The 27,306-nt window shown below is 45.6% G+C and overlaps 1 protein-coding gene across 2 annotated transcripts in view; it reads left to right on the plus strand.

The window, feature by feature from the left end:
• Positions 1-27,306, plus strand: part of Arhgef4 (Rho guanine nucleotide exchange factor 4) — a 138,788-nt gene that overhangs the window by 25,450 nt on the left and 86,032 nt on the right. For both annotated transcript variants that reach the window (XM_040729356.1, XM_040729357.1), the window contains 2 exons: positions 17,143-20,628; positions 26,630-26,935. In XM_040729356.1, the coding sequence (XP_040585290.1) occupies positions 17,143-20,628; positions 26,630-26,935 (3,792 nt within the window). Of the gene's footprint in view, positions 1-17,142; positions 20,629-26,629; positions 26,936-27,306 lie in introns of those variants that run through there.

Consider the following 27,306-nt stretch of genomic DNA (forward strand, 5'->3'; position numbering starts at 1 on the left):
AGGTGATGTCTCACAAAGGTTGCGACCTTGGGGCTTCCTGAAGGACTTGCAGGCAGCTAGGTGGGTGGAGGAAACTCTTCAAGGCAGCGTGGTTCTCCACAGAGAGAGCAGTTGTTTCTACTTCTATAGTAGCGGTGAGGACCCAGTCTTCCTTGCTAGTTTAGGGATCTTCTTGAGACTTTTATGTGACTTATTTCCTGAGTCCCATGAGCCTACCACAGTTTCCCTGGAGAGAATGTATTAACTTAGAAATTTCCCAGCCTTAAGGAGCCTCCCTCCTTACTGGAAAGGCTCAACTAAAGGACATTCCTATCCAACAACTTGCAATATGTATGTTTTTCTTATCTCCTTCATGGATAATGAGCATAGAACCTTCACTCCACATCTCTGCTGACTTCTGTGGTTTTGTGTTATATTTTATATCTATGTTTCCTTTTTCTTTTCTTTTTTTTGGTGTGTGTATGTGTCTGTGTATGTATTATTGTTTGACATATGGTATATGTGTGCATGCACACAATTGTTCAAGGGCCAGATAACAACATTTTTGTCCTGATCTATCATTCTATACTTTATTCCCTTGTGAAAGACTCTTCTACTGAAGTTGGCGTTAAGCAGGCAATCAGCAAACCCCAGTGACTCTCTGCCTCTACTCCCCAGAAGCACTGGAGTTTCAAGTATGCACACGGCCATGTGCAGCTTTTTACACTGGTGATTGGCATTCAATCGGGTCCTTTAGCTTGCACAGCAATCGCTCCTCTACACAGAGCCGTCTTCTCAGCCCTAAGTTTTCTTTCTCAATGCCTCTGTGGCTTAGGACGATATACTGTAGTCCATGCTCACTCTTCCTGACTCAGCCTCTGGTTTGCTGGCTCTTCCTTCGTTCTTTCTCGTCTATGGTTACGGTCTTTCTGTATGGCACGCATCTTTTAATGTTCCTTGGTAAAAAGACACACCTCAAACTATGACCGTGGGCCTCTCAAGCAGGAGTCTCCAAAGGCAAGACACATTTAAATGTGTGTGTGGGCTCCTCGGCAGGGAAGAAGTAACTGTCTTAGCTTAGCCATATATATCATTTTTGTGGCTCTCAAGCTACATCTCAAAGGTTCTTATAAGAACTCTCCCCTCTCTCTATCTTCCCCTGCCCTCTTTTGACAACAAAGATACATGAGGTGGCTCTGTTGTTGCCTTACATGGATTTATAACCCAATAAGGTAAAGCCAGAAGCCACTAGGCACGTATCCTTTCATGGGGTTTCTGATCAGATTCCTAGAAAACTGTAGGTTTGCAGCTGGGAAGTGAGGATGGCTTGAAGCAGTTGTTGATTGGGTTGGCACCCTTGCTTTACTGCTGGCAAGCAGTTCTGACCTGATTTCAGAGTGAGGGGGCTCCTTTCCTTTTTCCACGTCTCCCATGTTTACTCTCCTTTCTCTTCTGCCTCCGTGTGTCTAGAAATAGACTTCCTTTCTTACTGATGCAGCTTGAGACTCGTCAGGCTTTGTATGGATGGGTGTGTTGGGTCTGCTGTCCAAAATTGCCAGCCATCAGCCCTTCAAATGGTGTGTCCTGCCATCTTCTCTCCCACTCCTTTGGAACTCCAGCCTGAGCTGGCATTTCCTTCTCTCTTACTCTCTCTTCCATCATTTCCATCATTTTCCTCTGTCTACTTGAATTTGTAAGTTTCTTTTAGCCTATCCTGATTCACTAAATTTGTCTGCTTATCTAGACATCTACAGATGTCTGACTTGTGCAACCTGATTTACTTGGGATAAAATTGTTTTCATCACTTCCTGACTAACTGAAGGGAACACTGCTCTGTGAACAGAGAGAGGCCTCAAGTGTGGAGCTGTGGTGTTTGTCCAATTGCGTGACGGTGTCTGAGCTGAAGGCAGAGACATAGGCGTGCATTCCATTTCCTAGCTTGCCCCAAGCTTCACATTGCGCACTTCAAAAGAAAAGAGGAGGCATGATGTGATGGCTGGCAGGAAAAGGTAACTTGCTGTAAGGCTGGCTACCGGAGTTCAAGCCCCAGAATTCACACGGCTGGATGGAGAGAACTGACTCTGGCAAGTCATCCTTTGACTTCTGTTTGCTTGCTGTCTTAGATAGTCACCCTCCTGTTCACTCACATCATTCATTCATTCATTCATTCATTCAGTCAGTCAGTCAGTCAGTCATTCATTCATAACAAAACAAAGTTTTAAAATGTCTAGAAATAAAGAAAGAAAAGGGGAAAGATTTAATAAATGCTGAGTGTACACCACTTGTAAGTCATCTTACACTTATTAGGTTATCTATTGGTTTGTTTGTTTGTTGTTTTGCTCTTTTGAGTCAGGTTTTCTCTGTGTAATCCTGGCTGGCTGTATTAGAACTTGCTCTGTAGACCAGTTTGGCCTTGAACACAGAGATCCACCTTCCTCTTTCTCCCGGGTTCTGGTTTTAAAGGCATGTGCCACCATACCCCGTTTTGCCTACTAGCTCAATTAACTTACACCTGTACATAGAATAGCTTTCTCCTCTCAGCTTATAGGTGAGGCTCAGGTCAGCTTCAGACACCACAGGCACACAGGTCGCTGGTGACTTTCTAACATCAGAGCTGTCTTAGTCAGTGTTCTATTGCTGTGAAGAGACAGTGGGGCCGTCTTATAAAAACAAACAAAAGCCTCTTATAAAAGACAGCATTGGGGCTTGCTTACAGTTTCAGAGGTTGAGGCCGTTAGCACGGTGGCATACGGGCAGACATGGTGCTGGAAAAGAGTTCTATGTCTTTATCCGAAAGCAGCAGGAACAGAGAGACTCTGGGCCCAGAATGGGCTTCTTAAAATCTCAAAGCCCACCCCCCAGTGACACACTTCTCCAAAAAGGCCACACCTCCTAAACCTTTCAAACAGTGCCACACCCTGGTGACCAAGCGTCCAATCTATGAGCCTATGGGCACCATTCTCATTCAAACCGCCACAAGAGTCTCTGAGTTTTTCTGAAACGCTAGACTGCTGTTATTTAAAGACTAAAGATGAAGATGGTACTTAAAGCAAGTGGGAAGACCAAATGAGACGATGAGCATAAGGCTGGGCGCTGCCGAATGCAACAGGCTTACTCCAGCTGTGTTTGTGTTTTAGGTGTAAGCAACCCGTGGTCCTCTGTGCTGCCCCACACACATGCTAGAAGATGTATGCAAGTGAAGGAAGAAAACAGGCTCACATCTGTGTGTGCTGGAATTAATAACCATAAATCTACAAGTCAGGAAATTGCCTTTCGTCTGTAGAGTGGTTGTTTGTTTAACCACACTTTCTCCCTGGTTCATGGACCTAAAGATGTCATTATTCATTTCTCCTTAGTATGAAGCCCTAGCTAGGCCAGGAACATGATAGGTCTACTGAAGTCTATCACACAAGTGGTGGCAGATATAGGTGGAGCCAGCATTGTGGGACATGCCGGTTGTATGCTGAGATTTCTGATGTAGGTTTGGGACTGAGATGAAGGACCGTGTCCCTTCAAGGGTCAGAAAGCTGAGAGTGGAGATGTGATTTGACTCTGTATGTATCTTATGGCATGGAGCACAGACCCAACACGAGTCAGTGAAAACGTCCTCAGACATATTCTAAAGAAAGGGGCACATGGGCGTGGCTTTAGGCTGGGAGGGCAGCATGGGGGGACAGCACTGATTGAGCTGCTGAGCTGGAGGTCAAGGAGACAAGTGGGGGAATAGAGTTAAGTGTTCTGGTTGGACATCACATTACACATCATAAATCAGGCCCATTGGTCTCCATGAGAATAAGGTCGAGGGCAGGAAAGGAAGGTGACAGGCAAAAGAAACACTGTAGGCTGAAGCTGTACCCTTTTTAGGACTAAGGAGTAGGGGGCACTGGGAAGGGCTGCAATGCTGTCCTTCCAAAGCCACCCAGCACTGTGTATTTACTCTTGTCTAATGCATCTTTGCGATTGACAGTTCTGATTCTATCAGCAGAAGTGAAGACAGCATACATGTTCAGGGCAGAGCGCTGGCCGTCTGGTATTACGTCCATGGGCTGGTTACTTTTCTCACTGTTGTGAAAACATACCTGACAGAAGCAGCTTGAGGAAGGGTTTACCTTGACTCGCAGTTGGGTGCTCGTCATAGATGGGAAGGCACGGCAGCAGGGGCAGGAGGAGACAACTGGTCACATTGCGACTACAGTCAGGAAGCAGAAGGAGAGGACTTCATTTCACCCTTTTGTATAGTCCAAGTCTCCAGCCCTTGGAGTGGCCTTGCTCCCACCGAAGGCAGGTCTTCTCACTTCAACTGGCTTAATCTAGAAACTCTTGTGTAGCACTCCCAGAGACTTATCTCCTGGGATGTTCTAGATCTTATCAAGTCTACTGCTTCATTTGAGCCTCTCAGATATAGCCTCAGATATATCTAGAGGTGTCCTCTCCATCTCCAACATGATCTTAAAAACCATCCATGTTGGCACAGACTCAACAATGCTCTTAAGACTACCTGTTAGTATTTCTCTTTGACCCCTCATTGGGCTTGAAGGCAACAGCAGCGCTGTGGCTGCCTGCCACGAGACACAGGAATCTCATTACCTCCCAATATTATGCCCAGGGGCATGATAGACTAGATAAGAGGATCTCGTGGATGTAATTGAAGTTACTAATCACCTGGCCTTAAGATAAAGCTCACTCTGGATTTGCTGGGTGAGGTCAGGTTAATGATATGCTCAAAAGCAGTCAGATGTGACAGAAGTTAGAGATGCCAACTGTGACAAAGCTCTAACCACCTTGGCTGGCTCAGGTGTAAGTAGCTGTGTACAAAAAAATGGTGCTGTGGTGAATTCCATGTTTCAGCTGTTTGTTTGAGAGTAAAATAGGTTTTTGTTGTTTTGTTTTGTTTTCCTGGAGCATCATGATGTGCTATATCCACAGAGCCAGCTGCTGGGTTCACAGTGGCTGTAACTGATCACTCCTGCCATCCAAGTGTTCTCTGCATCTTAAGGCCAACAGGATCACTTCCTCAATTACATCTACAAAGTCTTGTTTGTTTGTTTGTTTGTTTTTCGAGACAGGGTTTCTCTGTATTGTTTTGGAGGCTGTCCTGGAACTCGCTCTGTAGACCAGGCTGGTCTTGAACCCACAGAGATCTACCTGCCTCTGCCTCCCGAGTGCTGGTGCTGGGATTAAAGGTGTGCGCCACCAACACCCAGCTTTCCCCCCCCCTCTCTCTCTCTCTTTCTCTCTCTCTCTCTCTTTTTGCCAAGTGACAAATCATGTTCATGGGGTGTGATGATTAATATTGAATATCAACTTGTCGAGGTCCAGAATTATTAAAGAGACAAGCCCATGGACATGTTTGTAAGGGGTTCTCTAGAGTAAATTAACTGAAGCGGGAAGACCCACCCTAATGGAAGCACCATCCCACATGCTGGGATCTCAGGCTGAATAAAAAGGAGAAAGAGAGGTGATTACCAACATCTCTCGAAGCTTCCTGGCTGCAGGTGCAATGTGATTAGCTAAAGTGGCTGGGCCGGCAAGCCCCAGACCCTGCCTGAATCACCCAGCACTGGGGTTACAGGTGGGTGCCATCATAGCTAGCAGTTTACAGTGGGTGCTGGGTGTCACCATGCTTGCAAACAATCGACCCATCTCAGTCCCTTATACTCTTCATGGGTGACCTAGAGAGAAATGGAGTCTATATTTTCCTTGGTGTAGTAAAAATGGGTTTTTAAAAAGCATTGAGGTAATCCACATAAGCAATATGTTTTTCGCACAGTGAATTGCTTAAGTTTGGAACTGAGGCAGGAATAAGACCATTCCTTGCATGGATACAGATCAACAAATCTTGATGAAGGAGGTGAACTCACCTCATCTGGCACCAGAAGTGAGAATTGCAATAGCATATAAAATTGTAGTTGCTATCCTTAGGACACTGGGTATCCATGGGTGCATTTATTTATTGATCAAATGAGCATTTCTGAGTCTAGATCATTTTAATAACATGCAATATATGTATATAAGTTTGAATTTGAGAGGTGTGACATTTGTTTCTTGTATGCATACATGTGTAAATATTTTTTTAGTGTTTTCTATATGCCAGATATGAAGAACATAGTTTTAAAATTATATCCAAGGTCTTAATAAGGAAAATGTAACCTTTATAAATTTCCATCTTAAGTTTCATTTTAGGTTTCTGTTCCTCTAATAAAATGAGCAGAAGCAGCTTGGGGAGGAGAGGGTCATAATGCTTCATGAAGGGAAGTCAGAGCAGAAACTCAAGGCAGGAACCAGGGGGCAAGAGCTGATGCAGAGGTCATGGAAGACTGCTGCTTACTGGCTTGCTCCCCATGGCTTACTCAGAAACCAGGACCAGCAACCCTGGGATGGTATCATCCATAACAAGCTGGACCCTCCCACACCAATAATTAACCAAAAAAATGCACTACAAGCTTGCCCACAGGTCAATCTGATGGAGGCGTTTTCTCAACCTAGGTTCCTCTTCCCAGGTGGCTCTAGCCTGTGTCAAGTTGACATAAAACTAGCCAGCACACATCTCCATCGAAAATATTCCTCAGAGACATTTTTTATAATCTGTTTTGGCTTTGTTTGATTCTTGGTAAAGTATATCACAGATATACAGATGTATATATAATATCATGTTTTCTATGCAGTGTTCTTACTTAATTGGAAGTATTGATGTTGGCACACAAATTGGTTCACTCTTATGGATCTGTTTTAGTTTCACCTTATTTTTAAAGTTCTAATCACTTTAAATGTAAAATTCTCAGAGAAACTAAAAATAAAAAATTCAATAAATCCACAGATGCACACACACACACACACATAACACACAAGACATGGGTACTTTAAGAGGTACTAAATATTTCCTCAGAGACATTTTTTAGAAGACTTCTGATTCCATTAAAGATGGAACAACTCTTGATCCTCCAACATCTTCACAACCACAAACAAGGCATAACACAGCAGACAGGAAGGAAACACCCAAGAGGGGAGAAAAAGATGGCAGGCACTCTTGGGACCCCACATGTTAGAGAAGTTCTAACCATAGTCCAAAAAACCAACATTCCACACAAAAGGCCCAGGAAAGCCAGCCAAACAACACCTACGGCCATGCTCCCTGTCCCACTTTCTCAGCAGGACCAAGAGCCTAGCTGGCATTCTACCCTCTCCCAAGAAGCAGGCAGTGCTCCTGTGTGCTTCTCTAAGGGCATTCCCCTGTGGGAGTGCCAGGGTAACACCCCCTCCTCAGTTGGGTGGGAGCTGCTGGGCTCTTATTTCTTTGCATAGGGGGTGTTAGCAGGGGCAGCAGAATAGGAGCCTTGCCCTCAGCTAATAGCAATAAGGCTTAATGAGAGGAGACAGCATGAGGGGTTAACGCCCACTGTAATTCATTAGTGCCCTGTACCCTCCTTCTTCTTTCATTCACAATCACCAAATGGCAGAAGGAATGGAGAGGGGACTGGCTGGCACACCTCTTGCCTGAGTGTGTCCTTAGGGCCTATCCAGAAGTTGAACATAGAAAACAGTGGACCCTGGAAGTACACCTCAACTGCTAAAAAACAGACCAAATAAGATCCACCGTCTAATCACAGAGTACCCCGAATGCCCTGAGATACACACCCCTGTCACGATGAATGCTAGACCCTAGATGAGATTAAAAGTGTCATGTGAGCAGGAAGCATGGCTCAGTGGGGTAAAATGCTTGCTTAGCAGGTACAAACACCTGGGTTCAATTCCAGAGCCATCAAAAAAAACAAACAAACAAAAAACAAAACAAAACCAAAAAAGAGCCATCAGGGAATGCTTCCATGTTCACTTAATGAAACTAATAAAATACAGAAAATATAAGGAATAGAAAAACCAGAGTCTATCCGGTCTGAACTAAAGGGACTGAGCTTGTAACCGCGTTCGTGTGTTGGTACTGTGGGAATCACCGTGGGGGACTTTTAGTCTCAAAGGAGAAGAGCTTCAGTGGAGAGTTCAAAAATATTCAAACAATAATGGCGAAAATGTCTTAGGTTTGATGAAAGTTGAACATGTATAAATTTTGAGTAGTTAATTAAACCCCAAGTAGGAGAAACAAGAAGAATTCTGTACCAAGACAAAGTAACAGCAGAAATATAGTATAACAGCACAACACACTATGCCTGAGCTGTACAAACCAAAGACAGGGAAAACAACAGTATTCTCAGTAAACATGATTTTTAAATAAAGAAATGTCTGGGTTTTACTGTTCCTTCCTATTTATTTATTTGAATGAGTTTATTCTTTCAAAGTTATATGTGTAAATTACACAAATGAATATGTATTGTTATATTGTACTAAGTACCCTCCCAGCTAAGCTCCTTTTATCCTAACAAAGCTCCCTCATAATTTGAATGATAGCAGATTTCTCATCTAAGACTACAGAGGTGAGAGCAAAAACAGGCACTCTTCAACTGCTGAAGAAAAAAAATCTCTATCTCATGACAACGTGCAGAAATGACAGAATTTGCACCCCCAACTGCAAATTCTTCATATAGTGAAAATGTCCCTTAAAAGTGAGGAATTAAGGACACCAGAGAAGACATATGAGGGGGCGTTCTGAGCATATGCATCTTAATATGCTGACCACGACTTAGGGTCCCTAGACTCCTGACTCATGCTTTATGCTGTGGGAGCTGAGCTCTCCTGTGAGCCTCCTCATGGGAGCCACCTCATGCTGTGAGAGGGATGACTTCAGACCAAACCTAACACTCTGGAAGAACAAATGAAGTGAGTCAGAGTGAGCGGCTACTGGTGTGTGTGTGTGTGTGTGTGTGTGTGTGTGTGTGTGTTGTATTGGAGTACACACATGCTAAAACATACATGTGGAGGCGTTGCTCCTTCCCTTGCCACCTGGTTTAGTGCAGGGTTTCCTGGTTGTTTACTGCTGCACTGTGGATGTACGTGCAGTCAACCTTAGGTGGTGTTCTTCAGAAACCACCAATCTTGTTTATTGAAACAGGTCTGGAATTGGCCAAGACCTTGCCAAGAAGGTGAGACAAACTGGCCAGGAAGCCCAGATAGTCTCCTGGCTCTGACTCCCCAGGACTGGGATTACGAGTAGTTGCCATCATGCCCAGTTTTCTTGCATGGGTTCTGGGGATTGAACTCAGGTCCTCATTCTTACATAGTTAAGCACAGTGAGGTAACTCCCCATCACCCCCTTCTTTGAAGTCAAAGAACACAGGTTGACATGCTTGACTGCCTCCTGCTTCTCAGAAGCTGGGCTACATTTCTCCATGCCAGTTTGTCCAACTTGCACATGAGCTCCGGGGTCTGCCACTGTCCTTGGAGGTGTGGGAGAGAGGCAGAGAGAAGGAGGCAGATTCGCCACCACCACACCTTCCGCCTGAGGTGTGCGAGCAGCCCAGTCCCTCTCCTTCTCACCCACCTTTGATGTTGTCAGTTTTCTTTTCTTTTTTTTTTTAATTTCAGCCATTCTGGTAGATGAGTGGTGTTACGGTTTTGATTTGAATTTACCTTTGGTGAACAAAGTTGACTGTCTTTATGTGTGCTTATTCCTGTTTGTGCATCACGTGTCGTAAAGTGGTAAATGACGGCTTTTGCACCCTTTCTAACTGAATCATTTATTTTTGTTATTGAGTTTTGAGTGTTCTTTATATATTGTTAACCCTAGAACTCTGTCATGCAGACATGTGCACATATTTCTCCGAGTCTTTGGTTTGTCCTTTCATCTTTCCAACACTGTCCTCCACAGAGCAAGCCCTGTAAATTTCACCCTGTCCGTCTTTCCTTTTGCAGGAATCTCTTCTGTTCTATTGTATCCCTTTTAAAAACGTATCTCTAAAAAGATCACATTCTTAGGACTGTGAGAGGCTCAATGGGAAAAATGTACTTGCTGTGCAAGCATGAGGACCTCACTTCAAATGTCAGCACCCATCTAAAAAAGCTGGCATGATTGCACACACCTGTAACTCTATCTCTCTGTGAGGCCGAGACAGAGAATTCATTGGGGAAGGCTGAGGCAGAGCACTTGGAATGCCAAGACAGGAGAGTCAAGAGTTCAAGGGTGGCCTGAGCTACATAGCAAGATCTTAACCAATGCACGCACGCACACACACACACACACTGGGGAGAGAAGAGGAGAGAACAGATAAACTCAAGAGCTCGGCTGATCTACCTGTCAATGTCCTATTGTGATCATAACAAATTTCCACAAACGCAGTTGCTTCAGACAACGTAAGTTCATTATCGTTCGGTTCTGGAGGTTAGGCAGTCCAACAAGTGTCTCCCTGAGTGCTGTGTAGGCAGGGCTGTTCCCTTCTCCTTGCTCTAGGGTGAAACATCTGCTGCTAGGAATGTTCCCACCCATATTCTTTGGCTCAAGGCCCTTCCCTGAACACCCAGGCTTCTGTTCCCATTGTCACACCTCCCCGGACTGCTGCCTGTTTTCCCTCATAAGGGCCCACAGAGGCATTACAGATTAGCTTCCTCCTCCGGGTGCTTTAGTCATTTCTGAAAAGCCCTCTTTGCCATGAAAGGTAAAAGATCACAGGTTTCGGGAATCAGGACGAAGACTGTCTTCTGACAGAAGGGGCATTATTTTTCCTAATATAGTCTCGAAAGAATGACAGGAAGAACCTTCATGTTCTCAGGTGGGTGCTTTGTTAATTTGACAAGCACAGACATGATCTACAGAGCCCAGTGAGATGGGAGCAGGGGAGATGGGCCCGTGGGGAAGCACACCCACAAGCAGAAACATTAGAGTTTGGGTCTCCAGAACCCAAGCAAATACTGGGCAGGCTGGAGGGCCACCGGTGATCCCAGAGAGCAAGAGGTGGAAACAGATCGCTAGAGCAAGCTGACCAGCTGGGAGACAGAAGCAATGAGCTTCGGGTTCACCCAAGAGACCTTCAATATAAGGCAAAGAGTGCTGGATGACACCAGACATCAACCTTAGGGCTCCTGTGCATACACACACATGCATGTGTATACACCCGCTGGATGACACCAGACATCAACCTTAGGCCTCCTGTGCATACACACACATGCATGTGTATACACCCACATGTGAAACCACGCACATACGCACACAGAAATAGGAAAAATAAGTCAATGAATTGGGTACCATTTAGTAAAAATCCTTACTCTTTGAAAGAAATTAATAACAAAATTAAAAGGCAAACTGTGGACTAGAAGGAACTATTTATACAGTATTTTTTCCTTTCTTAAAACAATTGTTAATGTTATGTATATGTTTTGCTTACATGCATGTCTGTGCACCACATGTGTGCCCAAGGAGGTCAGAAAAGTGCACCAGATCCATGGGGACTACAGTTAAAGGTGGTTGTGAGCCATAGTGTGGGTGCTTGGGATCAAACCCAGGTCCTCACCAGTAAGTACTCTTAACTGCTGAACCATTGCTCTAGCCCTGACCTCTCCTAGCTTATATTCTGATATATAAAAAAGTATAGCAGCTCACTAGGAACACAACTCATTGTTTCTAAATGTGCAAAATAGAGTTCAGACAACAGAGTGCTCGCATATGAGCACACATAAGCTGGCACATTAATCCTAGCAGCTGGGAAGTGGAGGCAGGAAGTTCAAGGCTGGCCTGGGATACATGAGACCCCAGTGCAGTGGTTCTCAACCCTCCTACTGCTGTGACTCTTTAATACAGTCCTTCATGTTGTGGTGACCCCCCCAACCATAAAATTATTTTCATGACTATTTCATAAGTGTAGTTTTGCTACTGTTAGAAATTGTAATATAAATATATGATATTTTGGATGATCCTAGGCAATCCCCATGACAGAGTAATTTGATCCCAAAGGGGTCATGACCCACAGGCTGAGAATCACTGCCCTGGTGCTATATGGCATTTATACGTGTGTGTGTGTGTGTGTGTGTGTGTGTGTGTGTGTGTGTAGATGTCACAAATCTAGAAAGGGGCTCATGAGAAGGGGAAAAGAGATGTTAAGGGAGAGGGAAATAGCAGGAATATGGAGAGTCAACCAAAACTAAATAAACATGAAAACACTTTAGAGAGACCCTTGTTTTTTATGTTGTCTAAAAATGTAATGATATCCAGGTATGGTGATGCATACCTTTCATCTCAGTACTGAAGAGGCAGAGGCAGGCAGATCTCTGTGAGTTTGAGGCCAGCCTGGTCTAATTATAGAATTCTGGGCCAGCCAGGGTGACACAGCATTTAAATAAATAAGGCAAAAGATTTGAACAAATATTTTTCCCAAGACTTTGCAGATAGATGGGAAAATAAACATATGAAAAGATCGTATTAGTATGAAGTGTTTAATTTTAAGAGGACATGTTAATTCGGTGAGCCAAGGGGGGCTTTTGATTGTTGAACTTCAATACTTTGATAGCTGGACCTTGGTAGTCAGCATCAGGAGGAAAAAGTGACCAAATAAGGGAATAGGCCTTAGTGACTAGCTTTAGGAATATAATCTAATAGTTTTTGCCAAGGCAGAGGGAATGGAGGAGAGGAGCAAGGCCAGAGCCATGTTGGTCATGGTTGGGCTAGCTGGAATCCCTAAAAAGACCATAGGAAGACACCACTTCTCACTTAATGAAAGGTCACAGTGGCCATGCCTGGACATGCCATGTGCCATGCCTCTTGCAGTGTTGGTGGCCATGCTTAACAAGAAGGAATGGGAAACTGCCTGCAGCTTCTAAAGACACTAAATGTGGACCAGTGAGATGGTTCAGTGGGTAAATGTGCCTGCCACTGAGCCTGACGACCTGAGTTTGATCCCAAGAAGCCACAGCGTTGAAGAGAACCACAGGTTCCCAAAGGTTGTCCTTTGACCTCTACATGTGCAATGTGGCAAGCATGTGCCTCCCTTCCCAGAATACACACATGCACACAGACAAAACCAAAATAAATAAATAAATAAAATATTTTAAAATTGTAAAGAATTAATTGTATACGTCTAACACAGAACACCATGCATAAACACCATGCCTTGGTATTTAATCTAGAGAAACACAAACATATGGCCATAAAAAAGACTTGTGCACAAACATTACTCTATTTGAAAAGCCAAAAATCTGCATGACTAAGATAACATCTGTAGGTGAACACAGAAACAAACTGTGATAAGGCCATCCTTGCAGCGAAACCCTCAGTTGTGATAAAGGGGACAGAGTACTGAGCAGTGCCACAGCACAGATGCATCTCAAGATAATTGTGCTGCACAAAACAAACAACAAACAAATAAATAGATGGGAAAACAGGTAACTGTGCTGAGTGGAAAAGACCAGTCCCCCTCCCATCTCCAAATGCAGGCTGCAGAGACAACATTTCTATAAAACAAAGTAATCTGCCATGACAGAAAGCATTTACAGATCATGGGGGGATAGCAGGAGGCATTCAGGGGGGCAAAGAGGGTCTGAAGGGAGCAATTAACAAACGGCATTAACTAACTGGAGTTTTGCAAGTGAGTGTTAAAACTTGGAATCTGTGTGGTTTCCTTATATCAAGTATGTATCAATAGTTAAAATTCAGAGAAAGGAGGGTTGAGGAGAGGGTTCATTGTGTAAATGTTTGTGGTGCAAGCAGGAGGACCTGAGTTAGACTTCCTCTAGAAAGCTCTGCATCTAACTGCTACACAAGTCCTAACCTTCAAACAGCTCCTTTATGACATTAGGCCCCGCACCATGCAGTAGAACCAGTTCCAACTAATTTCAGAATATCTGAATCATACAGGCAACACCCGGACTATAGCATAATTAAACAAAAATCAGAAACCAAAAAAGACTACTAAAATATTCTTCTAGTAAACCTTGGGTCAAACAGGAAATCATGATGGGAATTAGGAGAGAAAAAAGAATTGCCGAGTTCATTGAAATATTGCACGTTACAGCTACTGTGTTGCAAGGATGGGGAGATGACTTGGTGGGTAAGAGTGCTTGCCACTCAAGCATGAGGTTGTGAGTTTGAATCCCAAGCACCTGTATGTACCACCACACACACACACACACACACACACACACACACACACACACACACGTCTGAAATTGCTGTTTGGAGGGCATATTGTGTCTGCAAATACTGACATTTTAAAAATAAGTGATAGACGAGGAAGTGTGGAGATTAAGTGTTTGGAGTTGAGATGAGGAGAGACGTGGTGAGATTCATGTGGGGTGAAGGGAGGTGTGTCTCCAGAGCCACCTGGAGAGAGGTGCCCTGAAGCTGAGGTGCGGGAGGGCAAGGGCTGGAACCTGCCCCCTACCCCATCCACTCTTACCTCTGTGAAATCCTGTTCTCAGCTCAGCTCTGTCAAAACTCATGAGAGCTCAGTGTCCTTTAAAGGAGAAAAGCCCAACTCTGGCCTTAGTGTCTGAGGCAGCACACTGCCCAAGAGAAGGTGGCAAGCCTGCCTTTTAAAAACCATCCCAATCTGATCCACTCCCCCATCTAGTACGTTCTGAGCCTCACTGTCAAAAAAATATTTCTTCAAATTTGATTTCCAATCCTAGGTCATAGCCTAGATTTAATATGAGAGTTAATACGTTTTTACTTTGTGATTTTATTTCTATTCATTTACTATTAATTAACATGCTGAGAATTGCAAAGTGGGTTATACATATTTATAGGAAGCTGTACACATTGCAGCAGATGGATGTATTTTATTTTATTTGTGTGTGTGCGCGCGCGCGTGTGTGTGTGCGCGCGCGCGCACACACACACACACACACACACACGCGCGCGCGCGCGCGACCTAGAGAAACCATGTTTGGGAAGGGTACAGAATTTGAGGAGCCCTAACTAGATTCTGGAACAAGTGCCCATACCACTTATAGCCTGGGGAAATGAAGGAAGCTTTGACGGTTGAATGCCGAGTACAGTGAGTGCTACCTCACATTTGCGGTTACTGCATGCGCAAGGGTTAGCAGTCACGTCTAACCCTGAACATCACCATATCTACACATTTGTGCTTGAGAATCATGTAGTCGAGTTATATTTTTAAACACACACACGCACACACACACACACACACACACACAAATCTCATGTTTTAGGTAACTTGGTAGTTTTGCATGGCTGCATTCATAGCTATCATGGGTCACATGCAGCTTGCAGGCTTCAGGTTGGATATTTGTGATACAGGCATGACACCTGAGGGAATGAAGCCAGGCCCCAAAAGACATATTGTAGAGTCTGTCCACATCAAACCCCAGGGCTGATTAATCAAGACTAACGGAAGTCAGATCCCTGACCCTGGGAAGGACTGGGACGAGGAGAACATTGGCTAGGAAGGGACAGGGATTTTTAGGGGAAATAGAAATAGATCTTTGTAGGTGACTACCTTTTTCACAGCTTATACCTGCATTTTTTTAAATGGGCACATGAGAATTCATGACTTAGAGAGTGGATTAAGAAACGTATAAACTGGGCATGGTGGCATATGTCTTTAGTCTCAGCACTCACTGAAGGCAGAAACAGGTGGATCTCTGTGTTTGAGACTAGCCTAATCTACATAGAGAGTTCCAAGGCTATGCAATGAGACCTTGTCTTTCAAAGGGGGTGGTGGTGTAACTAGAGACCGTCTCAAACAAAAATCCAAGCAATGACACCCACATGTGGATATCAGATGTAACACACACACACACATACTCACACGAACGAGAGACAGACAGAGGAGAGAGAGAGAGAGAGGGAGGGAGGGAGGGAGGGAGGGAGAGAGAGAGAGAAAGAGAGAGAGAGGGAGAGAGAGAGAGAGAGAGAGAGGGAGGGAGAGAGAGAGAGAGAGAAAGAAAACGGCAAAGTTTCTGCCAAGTTCCCTTTCTTCTTGTTCTCAAAGCTGCCTTGAGCATACAGACCATCCCATGTTTGTAGCCTCAGTAATTCTCAAGACTTCTTTTGTTTTCTTCTTTTCCCCCCTCTGGCTATGCGAACTTAAGAAGCAATTCTACACATAAAAGCATTTACTATAAGCCACTGGGCTACACAAGAACAAACAGTATTTTTGTTGAGGGTAGACATGTATTAATCTGTTTCTTCTTGCTGGATACCCCACACAGAAGCATGCTTCTCACGGTGACTCACACAGCATGCTCATGCTTACCTAAACTGCGAATGCTGGACTGGCCTGTTAGGCCTTTTGGTGGCTTTGTTTTAATTTCTGTGACATTTTCTCTCCATAACTCAGGCTTGACTTCATTCCTTGTTTACTTTTTCTTTTTTCATTTTTTTCCATGTGCTCTTTTTTTGTTTGCTTTTTTTCTCTTCCTTTTTTAAATTTAAGTTAGATACAAGTTTGTTTCACGTGTCAATCCCAGTTCCCTCTCCCTCCCCTCCTCCGCATCCCTCCCCACCAGGCTCCCCAGTCCCCCACCCAATCTACACTCTGATCCCCAGGGAGGGTGAGGCCCTCCATGGTGGATCTCCAGAGTCTTTTTTCATCTTTGTGTGTATGTGTGCAGACAGGTGTGTGGATACATTAGTGTGTATATGTGATATATATATATATATATGTGTGTGTGTGTTTATGTATTTGTATATTCATGTTTGTGTGTATATGAATGTGAATGTGTGTGTAGGCATGAGTGTATGACTGTGATAATATATATGTGTATGAGTGTGTTGTATATGTATGTTCATGTTTGTATTTGTATGTTAGTGTGTGCATGTGTGTGTGTGCTCGAGCGCATGTGCACACACTGATTGTTCATGCTTGTGTATTTGTGCGTTCATTTGGGGGGCAGGATATATATGTACCACAGTACACATGAGCATGTCAGAGGACAACCTTGAGTGACAGCCTTGAGACCAGGTCTCTCTTATTTATTGCTACCTACACTAAGCCTGCTAGTCTTTGAGTTTCTGGCTATTCTCCTGCCTCTGCCTTCCACCTTGTCATAAGCATGCTGGGATTACAGGCTTAAGCTACCGCAGCTGACTTTTATATGAGCTCCAGAAATCCAAATGGGGGTTGTCCAGCTTGTATGGCACACAATGCTCATGGAGCCATCCCCTCAGCCCTGCATGCTCTTTTCTATGTTAATGCCTCCCTTCCTTGCTGGGACTATGTGGGAAATGAGGAAGGATATTTCCTTCTGAAAAGGGCATGTGTGATGGTGTAAATGTGTGTGCCTAGGTCCTGGGGACAGCTCTCTGACTCTTCTCTTCTCATCCAGACTCCAGAGCCAGATGCACCTGCTCCAGGTGAGAGTGAAGATAACCAACTCCACCCAAACCCCGCAGACCCAGAAGAGCAGGAATGGTGCCAGGAAATAGACCCTGAGGATTTTGAGACACTGTCCCATAAGAGTGAAAGTCGCTCAGACACAAAAACAGAACCCTTTGAGAGCGCTTCTGATGCAGAGTCCCTGCCTGGGGATCCCACAGGTGGAGTCTGCCTCTCTCCAGGTGGCCCCTCTGCAGACAGAGAAGCAGACTGGGGATGCCCCGATGACTCAGCAGTTAGACCTCCTCAGGGGCAGCATTTGGCTTGTGTTGATGGGCTCCACACAGGGGAAGAGTCGGATTTACTCTCAGGCTTGAAGAAAGATTATCATCAAAGTAAACTGCACACCTCAACGGCTACGGCTGCTGGAAAACGGGATGAAGAAATCCTCTGTGACTGTAGGGCCAGTTTGGTGCAGAAGCCCTCGCCAGTTGCTACGTCACAGAACGCCACCGACAGCGTCAGTCCCCGGCTGCAGAAGTCCAGGACAAAAGGCTATCTGGACGTCCCCTTGGTCTGGCCCTGCTTTCTGCAACACTGTGAACTCGGTCAGAGCTGGCCACACATCCACAGCAGGGCTGGGGCAGCTGAGCTACTTCACACAGGCCTGCAGGACACTGAGTTCCCTCTGTGGATCAGGACAAAGAAGGGGCCTGCCTCCAGGCCCACAGTGGGTACAGACTTACTCTGGATTCATTCCTGCTTGGATGTAGCCTGCCTACCACGACTGGGCGCACCTTGTCTTGTAGACACCAAATGTCATCATAGTGTCCCAGAAAATCTTGGTGACAATGGCAAGACACCCCGAAGACGCCAACATGTGAAGACTCTGGTTAGGGCTCATTCTATAGCAGCGTTTCCCTTGTGTTGCCTTAAGGAGCCTTTGAAGCGGAAATGTGTGACATTCAGGCCCTACCTGAGAGAAGGGACAGAAATAGAACCCGGACTCCCAATAATTCATAGCACCCTTTCCCCTGGGCCCACCCAGCTGTCTTATTTCCTTCCCACTTCTCCAAGTAAGGCCCCTCCTTTGCCAGGTGAGTACAAGCCGAGTGACTGTAGCTTTAAAAGGCCATCTCAAGACACACCCTGTGTAGGTCTCCCACAGGAAAACCCGGTAGAGCAGGCTTCTAGGTCATGCCTAGACCCTTCCCACCTTACTTCAGAATTGCTGAAGCTTGGCAGCCAAGAGGAAGTGCCTGGGCCAGCTGAATGCCAGCCAGGACATAGGCCAGAGTGCAGACTCGAGAAGCCCGAAGGTGTCCACCCTGATGATGCTATCGGTAAACAAAGGTGCCTGCAAAACATCCCTGCCAAGACAGGAAACCAGACCCAGACCTACTCATCAAAGTACGTTCTCAATGAGGAGAGAAAGCCGCCTGACAGAACGCCTCACTGCAGCGGCAGTGAGATGGCCGTGGGTTCCTCAGAAGTGAGTGATAGCGCCTACGCCCCAGAGAGCATCCTGAGTTCAAGTGTAATGCATCCTTCAGAAGCAGCAGGTGAGGTAGCAGCTCTAGACCTCCAATGCAGGGGAAATGCCTTGCAGAGTCTTTCGGATTTCCCAACAGTCGAACTGTCTTACTGCAGGCCTGGGAATGAGTGTGCACAGGGGACTGGGGATGCCAGGGAAACTTGCACTTCTGGCCAGCAGGTGTCCAAGGTACATGGGGCCTCTAAACACAGCTGCAAACTCGTTATGATAGCAGTAAAGCAGGAACACAAACAGACCTCTACAAGGAAGGCCCGCTGTCGTCTAGACTCTCAGTCGGGTGATTTCCCAGAGGAAAGACTGGAATCTTCACAAGGCACGGGCACCAGGGCTTATGCGTCTCCCAGGACCCCAGAAATGCCAACGTGCCGCAGTGAGTGCCCTGCAGCAGGACCGGGTGATGGGGATCCTCAGCGGCTGGCCCAAGGCATAGAACTTGTGAGAGCTCTGCTCCCTAGGGCTGCTTCGGAGGACACACTGAGCTCAGAAGACACACTGGAGGAGAAGCTTGGGGAAGCCTCGAGCCTGGGGTCTGAGTGTGTGCACTCAGACTTGGGCATGCACCCCGAGGGGAACCAGGAATCTCCCAGTCCAGAACTCAGACAAAGAGAGTGTGCCACAGAGGGTGCAGAGGTCAGAGAAGTCTCCAGTGTGTGGGCTGGGGAGGTAGAGGTCCTGCATTCGGGAGTCCTGACTTCCGCCCACGTCACGACGCTGCAGATCCAGCAACGGTGTGGCCGCCTTCAGCCGGATGCACTGGAGTCAGAGCAGCGCTCTGCCGGTCTCCGGATGACACCTTTAAGGACTGACAGGTCCTGGTCTGAGGAGAGCCCCGGAGGGGACATACCATGCAGCCAGGCCTTGACCTCAGAAGGTCTGAACCTGACTTGCCCCAGCTCTGAGGAAGGTGTGCCCCAGAGTCGGTGGTTTGCAGCCTGCCGGATGGAGCCGCCTCTGCACCACGTGCACCAGAGCGTGTCTCTGGAGACCCATTCTGTTGGTACACACCAAGAGCTTCAAGTGGGGACACCAGGGGACCTTGGTGGTGAAGGCCCTTCCCCAGAAGGCTGCAACATCAAGAGACTGAAAACAACAGAGAGCAAGATCAGAGCAAGGCTGGCCTTAGCCCATAAGACCTTTACTAATTTTTTTGAGGCCAAAGTTACAGAGAAAACGCATGCTGGCTCTGTCAAAGGCGAGAAAGAGAAGCGCAGGCGAGGCCAGAGCTCCTGGCGCACGTTTCTGAGAAGCAAAGATGTGGAAGGTTCCAAAAGGACCCCTTTAGTGAGTGGGGTTCCGGGTCCAGACTTTCCCGAACTCCTCCGCTCTTCCCCACCAGCAGCCAGAGGAAACCGTGAAGAGTGGACAGTTAGCACGGACAGCCATGTGTGTGTGGAGTCTCGGACACCCCTACAGTCTCCTGCAACTCCACCCTCCAGCTGTCTAACGTCTCCAGAACACAGGAGGAAAAGTGAACCGACCATAAAACGCACTGCTACCCAGGAGAGTAGTAGGTACTTTTCTTCTACCATCTTCCCAGAGCCATCCTGGCTGACTACCCCCACCAGCCCTGGAGCCCAGCACGCTGGCATCGGTTGTACACTCCCCTGCAGCTCTGCCTGCCACTTGGCCTATGGAAACCAAGGCATGCCTTGCAGACCCACAAGCCCCAAGCCCACGAGTCCCAAGGCCGGGGCTCAGAGGGTAGATCTCTGCCTTGGGGGCAGGACTAGTGCAGTCTCCATGGTCTCTCTTAGAAGCTACAGGGACGCCAACAGATGTTCAGAGGCCTCCGAACTGCCCAAGAGCAAGGCCAGAGCAAGCCTCTTACTCTCCCTGCAAACACTAACCCAGAATGACCGGAAGGAAGACAGCACCGGCACATGCCAGTGTCACCATGGCCTGGGTACAGCATCCTTCCTTAGGGACCTTCCTCGGAGTGAGGTAAGTGAGCTGTTGGTGGCAACAACCTTTTCTTTATCTCTTAAGGCAAGTGGAGGGATGTTCCCTTGGGTTAGTGTTGTCATGGTTTTAAAAAGTATTTATTTATTTAGTGAGTGTATGTCTGTTTGTGTGTCTATGAGTCTGTGTGTCTCTATCTGTATGTATGTCTATGTGTGTGTGTGTCTGTGTGTGTGTCTTAGTGTATGTCTGTATCTGTGTGTGTGTCTATATGTCTATGTGTGTATGTGTGTCTGTCTGTCTGTCTGTGTCTGTGTCTGTCTTTCTGTCTGTGTCTGTGTCTGTCTGTCTATATGTCTGTCTGTCTCTGTGTGCATCTGTATATGTCTATGTGTGTGTCTGGTATATGTTTGTGTCTGTGTGTATGCCATGTGTGTGTGTTTGTTTATGTATGTGTGTATATATGTCTGTGCATATATCTTGTGTATGTGTGTGTATACACACCTGTGTTTGTATCTGTGTATGTGTGTATGTGTGTCTGTGTATATGTCTGAGTCTGTGTGTATGTCTTGTGTGTCTGTGTCTGTGTGTATATCTGTGTATGTCTCTGTGTGTGTCTGTTTGTCTGTGTGTGTGTCTGGTATAACTGTGTGTATGCCTTGTGTCTGTGTGTGTGTTTCTGTGTCTGTGTCTGTGTGTCTGTGTCTGTGTGTCTGTGTCTGTGTGGAGCAGGGCATGTTTCAGATCGAAGGACAGTGAGTTCTCCCCTTCCACAGTGTTCAGGGATTGAATTCAGGTGGTCAGGTGTGACTGTGAGCACCTCAGGCCACTGAACCATCTCCCCTCCCTTTAGATTTGCTGTGTTGACACAAAGTCTCATATAGCTCAGGCTGGTCATGGGCTTGCTGTGTAGCCAAGGATGGCCTTGAGCTCCTGGTCCTCCTGCCCTCACTTCCCAAGTGTTAAGATTACAGGCATGAACAACCATGCTCGGTGTTACAGGGTACTGAGCATTGAGCCCAGGACTTCATGCATGCTAGGCAAGCACTACCGACTGAGCTACATCCTTAACACCCACCCCAGGTAAAACTGAAAAAATATTCAAGTGCTAAGACACAGTATTAGGAAACTTACTTCACTAATCTCAAATACAAAATATAATACAACATGATAAAGTTTTAGGGGAAAAAATCACAAGGAAGAACACAACGTCTGGTTTAAACCTTTTATTTGCAACCTGTGTGTCCAACAGAACAATACCCACACTACACAAATAAGGCTCAACACTCAACAAAAAAGAATACAAAAAGTATGTCAAGTTTTAATTATCTTTGCAGTTGTAGAAATTTTCCATATACATAAATGAGACAGCTTGAAGGTGACACCAAGTTTAAATTCAGAGCTGAGTCAGTGAGATGTCTCAGAGGTTAAGAGCACTTGCTGCTCTTGCATAGGGCTGGTGTCCAGTTTTCAGCATCTCAGGAGATTCACAAGCACCTGTAACTTCTGCTCTGGGTGACCCAAAGCCCTCTGCTGCCTTCCAAGGGCATGAACATGTCTAAACACACATGAATACAAGTAAAATGAATCTTAAGCACAGAACTCACTGGTATCATGGCTGACTCACAGCCTGGAGGGAGCAAATTGGATAGTGAGACTAACTGAATCCTCAAGCTCTGGGTTCACATGAGAGACACATACTAAGAAAAAGCGGCGATTGGAGAGTGATCATGGATGAGCCTCAACATCAGTTCAGTCCTTCACATGCATTCACACATACGTGTACGCCTACACACAGACATGCTCGCATATGTACAAATATGCATGCACACCGCACACAGATGAGAAGAAGAAAGAAACTACCAAACTGTTGGGTGTAGAGTTTTTGAGGATCGCAACAGGGCTTGAGAAAGGCTTGGGGTCTGTTCCTTCTGTGGACTAGAGGTTTGTTACGGCCATGCAGATGGGCAGAGGGACGGAGGTAAAGTTTTTGGCCCCTTCCAGGGAGAGCAAAGCCTGTTCTTCGAAGGTCTCTTGTGAGGGAGGAGGAAGTGGTCGCTGTGCTATAGGATGTGAGTCCGGGGTCAGGTGACAATCAAATTAGAATAAAGGACAATATGTTTTGTGGTTCCCAACTGAGTCAGGTGTGTGGAGGGTTCCAATGACGTTTCTAGATAAGGGACACCTGGAGGAGGAATGACGGGATTAGACAGTGTGTAATTAACTCCACATGGCAGTGGTCAGCCTGCCTAGAGTGGAGGTGTGTGTCATCTTGCCCTGCTTAGAGCCTTCTGGAGTTAAGGCTCTGCTGTCTGCAAGGCCTGTTTTCAGAGAGGCAAGTTCACTGCCTGTGTGACCTGACAGAGGGCCTGTGTCATCTCACAGGATCATCGCCAATGAATGAGAAATGCTGTTCTTGCCCTTGTCAGGGTATGAACTGCTGTTGTAATCATCATGCCATTGGAATCATCATGCTGGGCTGCCTCATTTTGATCTTAATGTGAGCGTCACTAGGGCTAGGCTGCTGAACTTTTCTTTCCCTTTCTTTTTTACGGCACATCTATCTTCTTTTTGTAGTTGTTTGTTTGTCTTTTTGGTTTTGAAAACAGTTTCTCTGTATAGTTCTAGCTGTCCTGGAACACGGTCTGTAGACCAGGCTGGCCTTGAACTCAGGGAGCTGCCTTCTCAGCACTGGGATTAAAGGCATGCACCACCACATCCAGATACATCTACCTTCTTTAGTGAAATATAGCTGCATGTGTTTTGCCCATTTTCTAGTTACATTGTTGTTGTTTATGCAATTAAGTTTCTAAAATGCTAATATTGGATTCAAATCTTTTTCTTTTTTTATTTTGTTTTTGTTTTTCTTATATGTGATTTTCGACTATTTCCCTCTGCCTGCAATTGGTCGTGTTGTCTTCCTAACAGGATCTCTTACAAAGAGACCTTTTCAAGGAAAAGGGGGAAAGTGGTGTAATTCTATTTCAATTAAACATATATTTTTAAAAAGCAAGCCAGGAGAAAAAAACACAGATAAAACATTTACATTTTGAGGCAGCCCATCTTCAGTTTTTTTTGGTACAATCATGTAAAATAGGTCACGTTCTCAGTGCAGTGTCCAAGGGTTCTTAGCCAGCCCCAAGATGTGCTTCCTTCCATTCTCACTCTGAAGCTTATTATAAATTTTTGGTTTTGTGCTTTCTTATACTGGGTCACATAAAGCAGCCTTTATGCAATACATAATGAACTTGGGGCGTGTTTCACCATCCATGCCCTTGCCCTTATCTCCCCCCCTTAGTCCCCTATGTCCCCTAAGCAGCTTCATGTCCACCTTCACGTCATCTGTCATGTGCGATTTTATAAACCTATATAAAATCTGGACCCCGCAGATGAGAGACCATATGTAACTGTTGTCTGTCTTGACTGAATTCCGTTGTGCATGCAAACCACCCTTTCTTTATCCAGTTCCCGTTGATGGACACAGTTTGGTCCCTAATTTAGCTTTTGTGACCCGTGTTTCCACAAACATTAATGTGTAGGTGGCTCTGTGATGCACTGACTTGGAACATTTTGGGTGATATGGCAGGATAGGGATATTTTTGGTTTCTTGAGGAAACTCCATGCTGGTTTCTGTATCTTGAGAAAATATTGTTAAGGTTTGAGATTTAGGAAAAGTCATTTCTCTGCCTGTGGGTAGTCAGTTGCTCCCGCACGAGTTGCTTGTAATATTAGCCTCAGGTCTTGAATGGTACTTATGGGGCTACACTCATATGTCTTTATTGAGTAGTACTTGTGGGGCTACACTCATATGTCCTTATTCTGTTGCATTGATCTGTGTGTATCATGTCCCCAGTTCCACAGTAACCTAGTGATTGTCATTGAATAAAGTCATAAAACCGAGTGAATGGATTGCTCACACTTTCTCTTTCTCAGAATTATTTTATTCTAGTTCTCTTGTATTTCTATATAAAGTTTAGTAAATCTTAACTTCACCTGCAAATGGCTTTGCTCAGACTTTGACAGGAGTGGAATTAAGCAGCGTGTGAATTGGAACATAACTGGAGTCTTTACTATGCTGGGTTTTCTAACTGATAAAAGAGCGTCTTCATTTATTCAGATCTTCTGTGCTGTTTCAGTGTTTTGTAGTTTTCAATTTTTGAAAAGTTTAGTTTGATTTATTCATACACATCTCATAATTTTGAAGTGATTATAAATGGCATCACGTCTTAAATTTTGGGTCTTGTGCAGGCAACCGCAGCTGCTGTGTGTTCATGAGAGCAGTGGTCCTGCCTTGTACAGAGAGTACGATTTGGCTCTAGTCCTCCCTATCCTCTATTCCCTCTTCTGTAATGGTCTATAACCCTTGGAGGCTGAGATAGATGTTACATTTGTAACTGAACTGTCTGCTGACACTTATTCTCTGTACTCTGACTGACTGTGTTTCTGCATTAACTGTCATCCACTACACAAAGAAACACATGATAAAGTCTGGTGGCCACACTAATCTACAGCTAGAGAAATATGAATTTAGAGGGCAGTTTGTTTCTATGTCCATTTAGCAAAATAACAATAATAAGCGGCCAGAGAACTCCCCAGCCATAGGTTCTTGACCATACCAAACATGTTTACTTCTGTGCTGTGGCTAATCAGAAACCAGATGGTTACCCCCATAACGTACGTACTTCTGTTGGACCCATGGGCATATTTTGCCATGCTGGTCATTAGTATAGCTTACAGGTAAGACTGTTGTTGCCAGTTCTCAGCAGCCTGAATAACACCTGGTCAGTACCACCTTAATTTCCCTATGTAGACTGTGACAGGTAAGTGTGGCATCTTCAGCAATAGGATCTCAGCATCAAGTTCCCATGGGCAACAAAGAGCCACGTCGATTGGAGCCTCTCTTGTTTGCAGGTCTCTGAACGCCTCTAGCAGCTTGAAGGGAAGCAACCCTCCTACACCACTTGGTTTTTTATTTGGCATTCTATGGCTTCTGGGAGAAGCATAAACCCCTGTGTTTAATGGGTTCATTTTTATAAACATGGGAATAAAAGAGTTTCTTCTCCCGGTGGTCATGGGTTGATTTCAAGGAACAGATGATGGAGATGTGAACACAAATTCCAATTCTTCTAGTGCGGACAGGTTTTATGTTGAAATGGTTGTGATGCCTAAGTGCTAGCCCTGAACTGAGACAATGAGAGTGGTTGGGAGGTGAGAACTGTGCCTGCGACAAGCTCTGCTTGAGCAAGAGCTCTGGGATACAGACATGGCTCAGTCGAGAACGTGCTCTTGTCACAAACATGAGGACTTGAATTCAGTCTCCATAGCCCACATCAAAACGCTAGGCAAGATTGCATATGCATGTAGTCTCAACACTGGGGAAGTGGACTTGAGGGCCAGCCAGCCCAGATTAGTCAGTGAGCCCCAGGTTCCAGTGATAGGCCCTGCATCAGAAAATGGGGTACCCCCTCTAAGGAATGACCTCTGAAGTTGACCCCTGGCCGCCTCACTCATGTGCACATGTGTCCCAGCACACACACACACACACACACACACACACACACACGAGTATTTACAAGTATTTCTAACTGGCATGCCAAGTCCATTAGGTTCTTTAACAGATATGGTCTTTGATCAAATCAGGAGTTTTTCTTGTTTGAAACGCTCTTACAGGTAGACATTATAACAGAAACAAGATTTATTTTATATCTAATCTGTTTTTACTTTTTGGTTGGGGTGGATTTGAGACAGGGTTTTTCTGTGTAACAGCCCTGGCTGTCCTAGAACTCACTCTGTAGACCAGGCGGGCCTCAGATTCACTGATATCCCCCTGCCTCTGCCTCCTGAGTGCTGAGATTAAAGCACTGCCTGACATCTAATTTTAATACTTTTCAAAATGACTGTGAATGAAGCATCTCAGTGTAATCTTTACTTTGAAAATAAGTCAAAACAACGTGCTACATCCGAAAGACTCTAGGGGGAAGAGCAGCATCCCCAGTTGATTTACCCTTGCTTTGACCTCTGATGATGTCTCTCTGCTCTCTAGAGCTACACTGTCCGGGAAAAACCTCCAGACAAGAAGGCCAGTTGTTCCTGTGATCAGAAAACCTCTTACACAGCGCCTACTCCACAGCTGCTGCCTGCCACTGAGGTAGTGCCATGGGCCCTACCTTCCATCTCCACAGAGCAAGTCCCCAGAGAGGTCTCTTCAGATCTCAGGAGGGCCCCGCGGCATTCCCACTTCAGCTTGGATGACCTATGGATAGAAAAGACTCAGAGGAGGAAGCTGGAGAAGCAGAAGCAGCTTAGAAGAAAGACGTGCACAGGAACAGTACACTTGGACCAAGTTCAGGTAAGGCATCGGAAGATGCCACAGGCTGGGCATCTTATGACATGGCCGGGGTGCCTGCCATTTCCTGACTCTGTCCTGCACTGACGCTTGTCACCAGTGGTCTTCTGGGTCACAGGAGCTGACCAGTGTGAACCTATGTGTTAGTTAGCTTCCCATTATTGTCGTAAAGGCCTGACATAAATCAATAGATAAAGATAAAGGGCTTGGGGCTGAGGAGACACCTCAGTCGGTAAAGCACTCGAGGACGTGAGTTCAACTCCCCAAACTCACATTTTAAAAATAAAATAGGCTGGTGACATATTTGTAATCCAGGTGCACGGAAGCAGAGACAGGTGGATCCCTGGGAGCTCACTGACTACCAGGCAGCACAG

Source organism: Mesocricetus auratus, unplaced genomic scaffold, assembly GCF_017639785.1.
Source record: "Mesocricetus auratus isolate SY011 unplaced genomic scaffold, BCM_Maur_2.0 Super-Scaffold_100021, whole genome shotgun sequence".
Taxonomy (NCBI): Eukaryota; Metazoa; Chordata; class Mammalia; order Rodentia; family Cricetidae; genus Mesocricetus; species Mesocricetus auratus.